Genomic DNA, 12,692 nt, shown 5'->3' with positions numbered 1-12,692 from the left:
AAAATTCACAGGCCTAAAGATAAAGAAGCTCCCCCCCCCTCAGTTCCCAAAGCAAACATATGGGAAAGTATTTTAGTTTTTTAGTGGGCCACTCTACATCAGTAGGATCTCTTGAAATCGGTGGGAAACTTTTAAATCTTCAAAGAGCAGAGAATAATCTGAAGGGGTGGGAGAAAGAAAAGCTGTAAATCTTTTGTGAGAAATAGATTTGACCTTCCTCAGATGAACAAAAATGGTCAAGCATTTTATTAAAAGGGATGTCATGCTGGCTTTGCAAACTATTTTTAATGCTTATCTTCGCTATTAAATATTAATAGTGTTCCATGTTTAATTAAGGTACTAACTAGCATTTATTTTAAATTCATATTTTCTTGTTCAGATATTATGACCTGATTCGCATGATCACCATGGGTTAAACAAGACATAATTTAGAATCATAAATTATAGAATAGTAGAGTTGGAAGGGGTCTATAAGGCCATCGAGTCCAACCCCCTGCTCAGTGCAGGAATCCACATTAAAGTATCCTTGACAGATGGCTGTCCAGCTACCTCTAGTGCAGGAGAGCCCATGACCTCCATAGGTAATTGGTTCCATTGTCGTACTGCTCTTACAGTCAGGAAGTTTTTTCTGATGTCTAGCAAGAATCTTGCTTCCTGTAACTTGAGCCCATTATTCCATGTCCTGAACTCTGGGAGGATCAAGAAAAGGTCCTGACTTTCCTCTGTGTGACAACCTTTCAAGTAGTTGAAGAGTGCTGTCATGTTTCCCCTCAGTCTTCTCTTCTCAAGGCTAAACATGCCCAGTTCATAGGGCTTTGTTTTGAGACCCCTGATCATCCTTGTTGCTTTTCTCTGAACCCCCTCCAGTTTGTCTGTGTCCTTCTTGAGGTGTGGTACCCAGAACTGGATGCAATACTCAAGATGAGGCCTAACCAGTGTCGAATAGAGGGGAACCAGTACCTCGTGTGATTTGGAAGCTATACTTCTATTAATGCAGCCCAAAATAGAATTTGCTTTCTTTCTTTTTTTGCAGCCACATCACACTGTTGGCTCATATTCAGCTTCTGATCTACAATAATTCCAAGATCCTTCTCGCTTGAGCCAAGTATGCCCCATCTTGTAACTGTGCATTTGGTTTCTTTTTCCTAGATGTAGGACTTGGCATTTATCCCTATTAAATTTCATACTGTTGTTTTCAGCCCAGCACTTCAGCCTATCAAGATCCCTTTGAAGTTTGTTTTTCTCTTCCAGGATATTAGCTATTCCAACCAATTTTGTGTCATCCGTAAATTTGATAAGCGTTCCCTGCACCTCCTCATCCAAATCATTAATAAAAATGTTGAAGAGCACTGGGCCCAGGACTGAGCCCTGCAGCACCCCACTCATTACCTCCCCCCAGTTTGAGAAGGTACCATTGATAAGCACTCTTTGAGTCCAATTCTGTAGCCAACTGTGAATCCACCTAATAGTTGTTCATCTAGCCCACTTTTAGCGAATTTGCTAATCAGAATGTCATGGAGTACTTTGTCAAAAGCGTTGGTGAAATCAAGATATATTATGTCCACATCATTGTCACAGTGCACCAGGGAGGTTACTTGATTAAAATAAGATCAGATTAGTCTGGCAGGATTTGAATTTGACAAATCCATGCTGGCTTCTAGTAATCACTACATCATTTTCAAGGTGTTTACAGACTGACCAAAATTTCCTAGGGATTGATGTCAGACTAACTGGCCTGTAGTTCCCAGGTTCTTCCTTTTTACCCTTTTTGAAGATAGGGACAATATTAGGACAATATTAGTCATCCTCCAGTTGTCCGGCACCTCACCCGTCTTCCATGATTTTGCAAAGATAATAGACAGTGGTTCTAAGAGTTCTTCTGCCAGCTCCTTTATTACTCTAGAATGCAGTTCATCGGGCCCTAGAGATTTGAACTTGTTTGTTTATCCTTGACCATTTGTTTATCAATCTCAAGCTGCAATCCTGCTCCTTCAGCTTGTACTTCACTTTTTCCAGGGTGGGGGGAGGTCATAGACCCACTTTTGGGATAAGACTGAGCCAAAGTAGGAATTGAGCACCAGCCTTTTCTTTGTCATTTGTTATCAATTTGCCATCCTCATTGAGTAGTTGAACCACCATTTCTTTCCTCTGTCTTTTACTATGCACATACCTGAAGAAAGCTTTTTGTTGCTTTTAGCATCCCTCACTAGCCTCAGCTTATTCTCAGCTTTAGCCTTCTTGATGCCATTCTGGCACTTCTGTGCTACCTGTCTATACTCTCCTTTTGTAACCTGGCCTTCCTTCCACTTCCTATATGTGTCCCTTTTTGTTTTCAGGTCATCTCTAAGCTCTTTTGGGAGCTACATTGGTTTCTTCTGTCGTTTTCTACCTTTTTTCCTTCTTTAAGCCACCGCATGTGCCAGGGAGCATTAGCCTAATCACCTGCCCAGGCTCTGCTTATGGGTTATTTGATGGTTGTTTTGTGCTCCAAAAAGCCATGCAACCTGGGTTTGGATATCACAACAAACTGCCTGATTGGGTGGTTAGGGAAATGGCTTCCAAGCATCCACTGCGACTTAAAACAAGTCATGGTGGCTTGATTACCTGGAGTGATCATAAGAACGGCCTCTGTGTTTTTTCCATGCTGAGTTTTTAGAACTTCCTTAGAATGGAGTTGTGAAAAAGGAAGTACACCTATAGCCATCAATAACCAAGAATCCCAATTACTACGCTGTATTATAGAATTGGAAATTGGATCAAGATGACCAAAACAGTCTCCTAGAGCACAGTGACCCCATGATATTGAAAGGGAATTGATTTTTTTAGAGAGAATTGAAGTACATTTCCATTCTCTTAGCTAAAAGTCACAGGTGGATAAATGAATCCTGTGGCACCTCGGTGGGTGTCAACTCCAGCACAAACCCTCCTGGTGCCTGTATACTCCAGCACATGTTTTCTACAGCTCCCTCAACCCCTCTGCCCATTATTTCTAGAGAGATTAGGCCACCTCTCCAGTTACAGTAGACAGTACTGAGCAAAATGGACTAAGGCACCTTTATATGACATTGGTTAAGGATTGAGCCAGTACTTTGAAAAAGCCAAACCATGTTTTGAGACCACAGCTTGCAGGCCATGTGAATTCATTGGCTGCACAGATATGTTAGGGGGAAACAGTAATAATTAATTTGCTTCTGTTTTTTTTTAAGTGGGATGAATCAATTTTACTTATGCTACTCTTTTAAAAAATATATACATTCCCTTGATTGTTGGTACGTACTCTGTTTTTATGATTTTTATGGTATTATATTTTCTGTATTGGTTTTTAAATGTTCGATGTTTTTAATCTTTGTAAACCACCCAGAGGGCTTCGGCTATGGGGCGGTATATAAATGTAATAATAATAATAATAATGAATTACTCCCTTTAAAAACAATGAAAAGGAATCTGTTAAGAAGCTATTTGATGGTGACATCATTAAAAATATTAAAATCCATATATAGCTGTAATCAGCAGCACTTTGATTATTCTTGTCTGCTTAAAAACAGCTTCTTGAAATTTGTGTCTGCAAATTGGACAGAGGTGGTTTGGGGGGGGGGGGGGGTTAGAGCCATGCATCATTTTTCAATTCTTTCATTTCTCTGACATGTCAAAGTGTTTTATAAGTAGAACTGCAAGTGTGTGTGTGTGTGTGTTTGTATGCAACTATATTTCTGTGCCTATAGAGATGTCAGAAAACTCTCCTAAATGCCTGTTTAAAATTCTGCTCTGCTGATTCCTTCCCTCTGTCTCTCCCTCCTCTTTCAGCTTTTGGTAGGGATTATTCAGGCTGCTGAGCTGCCTGCTTTAGATATGGGTGGTACATCTGATCCCTATGTGAAAGTTTTCCTGCTTCCTGATAAGAAGAAGAAATATGAAACAAAAGTTCACAGGAAGACTCTTAACCCTGTCTTCAATGAGCAATTTACATTCAAGGTATTCTTCTGATAATTGTTTGACACTGGGCTTTGTTTGCTATATACACTAAAGGTTAATCTCATGGTCAGTCACAGAATTGCATATGTCCTAGTTAATTGGTGACCTGCAGCATAGTGGGTTTTTCATTTGGAGACATTTCAGAGATTGCCCTATAATGAAAAATGTAGTTAAGGACGAAGGATTATTACCAGTAGAATAATTCAATTGTAGCCACAGAGCTCTGCTGTTTTTCATCTTTTATGAATCTGGCCTTGAATCTGGTTGGAAGCCCTTGTATGAAATAGCACAATACGACTATTAGGATTTCATTCTAGATTGTAAGCCATTTGAGCAGGACATTGTTTTATTGTTGTAACAACAACAACAACAACAACAACAAAATGTAAAGCTACCTTTGCTAAGGGTTGGCACAAGCTTTTCAAAAACTCCTTCTGTCGCCTGTTTTAGATCTATCTTGAAAGGGTCTGAGTTCTGTTATGGACTTTCAGGCCTCAGCTAGACCTACGGGTCTAGCGCGACGGAGGGGTGAGGCTCTCGTGATATTTTTATCGTGAGATCTCCCCCTCTGTTTACGCGCGGCGAGCGACAGCCTCAGAGGGAGAGGACGTCGCGCCCGCCATTTTTTGTTGTTATTAAAGGAGAAGAGCGCATGAATGGTTGTGTGCAAAAGGTTAGTTTTTTAAAACTTTAAATTAATTTCCCCGCTCCCCCCACCCCATCCCCAATGGGCACGCAAGGAACCGGGACAAACGTTTCATGGTCTCAGGATCATCCCAAGACTGTGGAAAAAGCGAGCTCAAAGGGGAGGGCAAGATCCCAGGGCAAGGGAGGGATCATCCCTCCCTGCTCCTGGGATCCCCTGTGCATCACGGGATCACCCCAGGATTTTGCCCTGTCTAGCTATGGCCTTATATACAAACAAAATGAATATCTGCTTATTAGAGGTGTTATTATTCACCCCCAAGGATCTCAATCAAAATTTAGTATGCCACTTACTTTCTTTTTCCTCCAGTATAAATTAATGCACAATTAAGGAACAGAAAGCAATATTGAATAATAATGCTTTCATATATTCACAGCACTTCACATGCACTTTTTAGTAGTAATACTTACAACAGCCTTGTATGGCATTGTCAGTTTTATTACATCCCATTTTGCAGATGGGATAGCTGAGCCTGGAAGAGACTACGGGCATGTCTACGCCAGCCATTTATCCCTGGATCAGCTCAGGAAAATCCCTGTGCATGCATATGACACACAGGGGGTCCCAGGGGCAACCAGGGATGGGCTTTCCCCGGGATAACCAAGACCTCAGTTATCCTGATTTTTCCCATGGTCCCTGGAAGATCCTGAGCTCCATGGGGGTATGGGCACCTGTCCCAGCTTCTTCCCACTCTTCACAAGTAAATATGGCTTTCAAAATGTTCAGAGCTGTTGGGGGGGGGTCCGTGCCCTTCAAGGGTGGGGGCAACAATTTCACCATCCCTGGGATGCTGGGGGGGTGTGGAGTTTGGTGGGGGGTTACTTGCGTTTTTGCCAGATTGGGGCCGCACAACCAGCTCCACTTCTCTTCTAAAAAAAAATGGCACCCGCGATGTCCCTCTTCCCTTTCAGGATGTTACAGGGGTGTTTAGAAGAAGCTAGGAGGGGGGATCACAGAAGCAGGTAAGTCCACGATCCTCCCCCTTTCCTCCCACTACACCCGTAGGTGTAGAAGAGTGCTTTGATTTAAAATTGAAAAAAATTGGAATTTAAAAGAACCTGGAATGCATCCTATTTCTTTGTGGGTAAGGCAAGGGAAGAATTTCCATGCTTCTTTCCCCCCACCCCCACCCCGTATCCTTCCACCAACATTCCTGAAGTAACTCTTGAATGGGTACGAGGAGAGGAAATCAAGACATGTATTAGGGTGCTCTGCTGTTTCAAAATTTAAGAAATGCAGTTAATGTCTCCCAAACACAGAGCCCAATTTCCAGCAATATAACAACAGTACAGCTGAACATATTCTGAAGGGTTTTTGTCTGAAATGTTCACTGCGCTTCAATCGCTACAGGCCTTTCCCCCTGTATGCTTAGTCTTATAATGACAGCTTCGGTTTGAAAGCAGGGACAATAAGAGATTCAGGCTATGTAATCATTCAACAAAAAAGATATCCCTATAGGCCCCCACCACTACTGCAGACATAAGCTGTTTTCTCTTGAAGATGTTCATAAAAATAATCTTTCATTTTTCACAGAGGGAGGAGTAGGAGGAAGAGCTCTGGACTGAGTTTTCCCTTTACTTAAAATGAAGCAGAACAATAAATGTTAAGCATCAGGTGTGCTGTGCAAGAAAGAAAAGACACAACTAGCTTCTCCAATGCCTAAGATTGATAGATATGCGGAATAATAAATCAAGTCACTGGCTCATTGCCACATTATGACCAAGGTCCACCAAGTAATGCTGCGTTTAACCATAATCCCATTGAAATGAATAGAGACTGCGCAGATATGGACCTTGATGGATTATATCATTGTGTGTCTGTGCACACAGATATGGAAACCCCAGTGAACAACAGGGAAACCCTTTCTTTTCTGGAAAGCCAGGGAATGTACAATACACATAGACCATGCCTATTTATGCTAAGCAACCTCTGTGATTATTAGCAATCTGTAGTATTTTGGATCATGCCCACACATCTTTAATATCCATATTATCCAGAAGAATCCATTAATATTTGTCACTTAACACGTCATAGCAAATGAGTTCAGGGGAGGCACACCATGAAATGTACCCTGTACTCATCTTCTGGCAAACAATTAGGAGAATTTTCACTGTGTTCATAATGGAGGTGCACATTCAATGTCAAACCACTTTAGTATTTATTAATTGTGACTCTAGCAATCATGTGGTCTATTCTTTTGAGCAGTTTGACACAAATAAGAATTCATTTTGCTCATTTCTCCTTAAAAGATTTTTTTAAAGGTCTATGAGTTATCAGCTTCTCACAAGATTGAATTGCTTTTAATTAGCACATTTGTGATCATACATATTAAAAGGTGAAATATTAAAAAGAAAATTTACCCCTGGGCTTATATCTTGACTGGGATGCCATGAGAATGTGATTTTTTTTTCCTGAACCATTTGCATCTGAAAGTAAAGTGCAATTCGGAATAAAGTGTCCACCTGGGAGACAACCTTCAAATAGTTCTGCGATGCCACAGGAGGCTGAAGAGTTTTAGTGATTTCCGAGCTGCTGTCATAGGTCATCAAAGGGAAAACTCATCCACAAGACATCTGTGCCTATGTTAATTATATGTTTTGTATCAAACTCACATATGGACTTTATAAGCATCCAGCTGAGTCACTCAATACAAGAGCAGATGATGCTTCCATAAAGACACTACCACAGAGTTTATGCTTATCATGATAAACTTGTAGGCCAATCCATTGACCCTAGTGTTGCCAACCTCCCTGAAACCTGCTTTAGCCTGACTATTGTGAACAAGTGCACTGATTAACAAGCAGCAATAAAAGTAAAGTGATTTCTATTATCAGATCTCTGAAGTTAGCACCATAAATACACAGGGACGTATTAGATAATACAAACCTGTCAACAGAGATACTGTCTTACTATTAATATTTTTTTCAGATATTAAAAATAATAATATTCTCCATACTTATCAGTGAAATGAGAAACCATTTCTCTATGCCCTTACAGTCATGAATAGCAGATAGCTAAAAACAGGGATCATGGCATAACTGAGAGCCAGTGAGGCGTAGTGGTTACAATGTCAGACTGGGGCCTCATCTACACCAAGCAGGATATTTCACTATGAAAATGGTATATAAGAGGTAGGAACCACACCAGGCAGGATATAGCAGTATGAAAGTGGTATATGGTATATTTCAATGGGCCCAAACAGTAGTCAGTGCACTTCAGTACTGCTATAAAGCAGTTGTGTGGCTCCTGCCTTTCATATACCTCTATAGCAGTTTCATAGCACAATATCCTGCTTGGTGTAGATGAGGCCTAAGACTCAAGAGATCTGAGTTCTAGTCCTCACTTGGCTATGAAGCTCACTGGGTAGCTTTGAGCTAGTCATTGATTCTCAGCCTATCCTCACAAAATTGTTGTGAGTATAAAATGGAAAGGATGAGGACTGTATAAGCCACCTTGGGTTCCTTGCAAGAGGGGGGAAAAGCTGGAGTTAAATATAATAATAAAATAACAAAAATAACGGAAAAAGCATTCTGCTACTGGAATTCTATAATATCAGTAAATATGCGTTTTAAGGTGCAGTCCTTTTTTCCTATTAACCTTAATGGACATATGATCAGGACTTTTAATCTAAAGATTTCTTCATTCCTTTTAAGTAACAAACTTTTTGAGAAGAAAGCCAATGCAACACATATTCCAGCAGCTCTTTTGAAAAGAAATGAAAGCTAAGGGCAGAATCCAATGGGATGCTTACAGCCCCAGTGATTCTCTTGTTGACTGCAGATTCTTTTGCCCAAGCAGTGAGTCCTACTAATTCCACTCTGCAAGCAGGGCCCACCACCTGCACAACCGAGATTTAGCACTTCTCAGAGGAAGCCCTGAAATGAGCAGAAACACTTGGTTCTCAGTTGGGACAGGTTAGAGGAGCTTTGCCAACCTGCCCCATTCCAGAAACTGCATTTTCACTTGTTTCCTGTTGCAGATGGGAATTGGCAGGGCATAAGAGAAGTGGTGAAGTCATAAGCATCCCCTTGGACTCTGCTCCAAATGTTTGCAAAGAACCAGAGAAAGGCAGATTGAACTGTTCATATTTTGTGAGGAATAATAGAAAATTTATTAAAAGTGGTCATGACTCCAACCCGAGTCCAAACCATTTTGTGAAAGTTTTTTTGCAGCCAACTACAGAAGTGATGCATCAACTGCATTACTTCCCCCGAATATTATAAATATGACTGATGACTACCTACCTAACCCGAAGCATCTGTGCTTAACACATCAAAACAGCTGGAAAATTAGCCAGAAATTAGCCAGAACCTGGCCTTCTGCTGCCAAAATTTATAGCAATATATCATGCCTCAGCATCCATGCGGTAAAAAGTAGAATTCTGAAGAAAACATTAACAGAATAAAGCCACTTTTAGGCTGCTGTATTAAACAACACAATATTTTACCCATTTCAATGGGACAAGCCCCATTGAACTCCACAGGACTTACTACTGAGTAGACATGCAAAAGATTGTGCTATAGGAAAACTATCTAGACTCTAATTATTCTGTGTCAGAGACAGAAAGCTAGTTCTATATTTTTCCATCAGTCTGTAGGCTACTTTTTTTTCTTCTTTTTTGGGGAAAGTGACAGGAGGATTTATTGAGAGAAACATACTGCACTATTGAAAGTCATGTATCTGTGGGGCAAATAATTGGTCTTTAGTTTCATGCTGGAGTCTAACTTTAAGTACACAGGGCAAAAGCTATGGAGTGATGAGCAAGCTACCACATTGTTCTATAGAATGCTACATTCTGGTCTTACAAAGCAGTGTGCATATATTTTTTGGCTTCAATTTTAGCTGGAATAACATCTGATAAAGCAATGAAATGGATTTGCATTGCAGGGAAACCACATTTGCTGTGAAAGCTACATAACTAGACCTCTCTCTATCTCCTCTCTTTATGTAGGTGCCGTATTCTGAACTGGGAGGAAAAACCTTAGTGATGGCGGTATATGACTTTGATCGCTTCTCCAAACACGATATAATTGGGGAATACAAGGTGGCCATGAACACTGTGGATTTTGGTCATGTGACTGAGGAGTGGCGGGATTTGCAAAGTGCTGAAAAAGAAGAGGTAGGGAAAGTATATCTATTGGCGCCATTTATTCAGCATTACGGGCTGGTTCAAAAATATGTCGTGTCTCATGTTAACCTCAGGGAATAAACTATCTCATTTTCAGAATATTCTGCTGGAAGCAGGGTGGTTGTTTTTAAGTGGCTAGATTTGTTAGGTCTCCTGGTTTTATTTATTTTCTCTCCAAATAAGACTTACCCCTTCATTGCATTAAAATTGCACTATGCAGTGACAAAATAATCGAGAAAGGCTAGCATGTGTCAGGTTTGTGTGGGTATGCATTTTGGTTGGTTGTTTTTTGCAGCTTTCCCCTCCAAGGAATCATCATCATCATCAACGACAACAACAACAACAACAAAGCTGAAACAATATTGCTACGTTTGTGCAACCCACTCCCAAGTGGTGAGAAGTTTCAGGAGTGTTTCCCCTGGGTTCAGGAGCCTTTAATGGATTTTACTGGAGATTTATATGCAGGCTGAGCATAAGACAGGAGTCTACAGCATTAGCACTCCATGTTCCCATCAGATTTCCAAGGGAATCCATAGTGTCATAGGATTTCCTGCAGAAACAAAGAGCTCTTTGCCTCTTTTTAGTCTCAGATGCAGCACAGACTGTCCAAACTACAGAATTAGCTTGTTTCTGTTGTTCTGACTGATGTCTGAATTAGCAGATTCCTTAAGGAGGGGGGAGAGAAACAGTCTATCTATGGCCATCTCTAAGGACACCCACCACTCAGCTAATCTCCACAGCAATACGGAATCTACAAAGCTAAGCTTGCCCAACTAGTTTAACCCATTCTTGTGTCTCTTTTCACACACACAGATTCAAAAAGGTGTCCTTGAAAGGTCATTTAGACCAATCCCCCTTACAACAATATTCCCTACTTCTATTCTTTTCCACCGCATTGTTGTTTATGTACACTGGTTGTAACTAATGGGATATGTGGTCCAAAATCATCTGGAGATCATCAGGTGGGGATCTGAAACTTAGAGACAGTGGCTATCCTAGTGTCACACAGAGTCAAGATATAAATGGAGGACTTCTTAACATTGCTCAGTCTCTGGCTACTACACTACAATAGTAGCTCAGAATGCTGATGCCACAATATATTTGTTTTTTTTATAAAGTGCCATGTTCATTTGATGTGATAAGGCACAGGACTCTTTGTTCTTTTTTTTTGCTCCTAGTCATCTACTTTGGTATATCTGCCTTCCATACTAATGAAAACCTGTGCATTAAACTTTAAGTCACATACACTGTAGATTTATGAGTCATAGCTTCATTCCAGCAATAATAAGAAAAAGGGAGGTTTTCCCCTACAAATAATAATAAGCCTGTCATGGGTTTAGTGTAGATGTATAGCTTAACTGCCTCGATTGTGTTTGGAAATGTTCCTTGCATCAGAAAATGATGTGTCTGTTGGATTACTGTATTTGCGCAATACATGTATTGCCATGATAAATGAAGTCAGTCTTCAAGTTATTTATTTATTTAGCATCTTTCTGTTTATTTTCCAGTCAGAAGCCAGTAAACGTGGGAAATTGCCATTGTTTAGATTGACTAGAAAGTTAGACGAGGTTTATTTTTTCTTTATTGTTTTCTTGAAACTGCACAATCTTAGAATGGTTTAACCTTTTTTTACTTCTTACAGGAAACTTTCTTTAGAAATAACAGAAGCATGATGGTTTTGGCTTGGGGTTTCCATTTGTAAATTTGAAAAGATGCAGCAGTTGATTCAGTGTTGTGGTTTTGCAAACCTTACCTTATGCATTCTGTGATGATCTTTATGCTGCATATAAAACTTGCAAAGAAGGACCCAAAATTTGGAAGGACCCAAAATTTGATGATGGAAGTTCACCAGTAACCCACTTTTGAGTGCTTTCTATCAGGCTTAAGCAGAACCACACCAGACTGCTTATGGACATTTTTTAATTCATTGATTAAAATTTGTTATGGCTATTAGACCATTTTTAAAGGTTGGATTTTACTTATGAGCTGCCAGTTGACCCTCCCATAGGTAACAGCAAAGTACACTCTGGACAAAGTAGTCTGTCTCACCACTTAAGCCAGAAGTTGGTCATCTCTGACCCAGGCTATGCTGAGAGAAGAGCCACTAACTATCTGCCTTGGTCCTTTCTATTGCTTCTCTTCTCCCACCCCACCCCACCCCCATACCCCACCCCCGCATGCCATTGTGAAAGTGGAGGCTGGTGGCTCTGATATCAGTGAGGCTGTGAATGCACTCTGTATTTCAGTCAAAACTCTAAGAAACTATCCAAGGTGCTAGACCCATTTTGGAGATAGGGTTCAGCACCTTGGATATCTCCTTTAGAGTTCTGACTGAAACCCAGAGCAGATTCACAGCCCTACTGGCATGCACCAGATCCTCTTATTCAAGGAATTCCCCTTTCTTGTCTGCCATTGTCCCAGCTTAATGCTTGCTTGGAATCCTGCAAGCATTCTGCCTGAACAGGCTGTGCCATTAAGAAAGAAACATGACATTCATATATTCACTGTTTGGCTTGTTCCATAATCTTTCTATTTATCCACTTTTTTGCTTCAGACATATGGTTGAAATTGGCAAGTTTGAATCAGTTATCTGAGCTATCTCAGTTATGAAACAAATCCTTTTTCCTGCTATAGCTGGATTAGGCTCAGGATTAGGCTAAACTAAGGGGTAGTCTAAATGCAAGTCAGTAAACAGGCAATGGTCAAAAGCACAGTTTTACCAGGCAAGGGGGAGAGTTCTAAGAGAGATAAGCAGCCAAGGTCCAAACACAGATAAGCAATGAGATACAACACAGAGTTCAAGTAGCAGTGGCAAGCAGGAGCCCAAGGTTGGTAGCACCATCACAACACACAGTCAGAGGTACAAGGCACTGGTAGAAGACATTA

General features: G+C 40.6%; 1 protein-coding gene across 2 annotated transcripts in view; it reads left to right on the top strand.

Annotated features, from left to right (window-relative positions):
- SYT1 (synaptotagmin 1) overlaps window positions 1-12,692 on the top strand; it is a 159,749-nt gene that overhangs the window by 46,745 nt on the left and 100,312 nt on the right. For both annotated transcript variants that reach the window (XM_063133839.1, XM_063133838.1), the window contains exons 4-5: window positions 3,805-3,972; window positions 9,630-9,797. In XM_063133839.1, the coding sequence (XP_062989909.1) occupies window positions 3,805-3,972; window positions 9,630-9,797 (336 nt within the window). The remainder of the gene's footprint in view (window positions 1-3,804; window positions 3,973-9,629; window positions 9,798-12,692) is intronic.

The sequence above is a fragment of the Elgaria multicarinata genome, chromosome 9, assembly GCF_023053635.1.
Source record: "Elgaria multicarinata webbii isolate HBS135686 ecotype San Diego chromosome 9, rElgMul1.1.pri, whole genome shotgun sequence".
Taxonomy (NCBI): domain Eukaryota; kingdom Metazoa; phylum Chordata; class Lepidosauria; order Squamata; family Anguidae; genus Elgaria; species Elgaria multicarinata.
The sequence above is the reverse complement of the archived record's forward strand: the minus strand, read 5'-3'. Positions and strand labels throughout refer to the sequence as shown.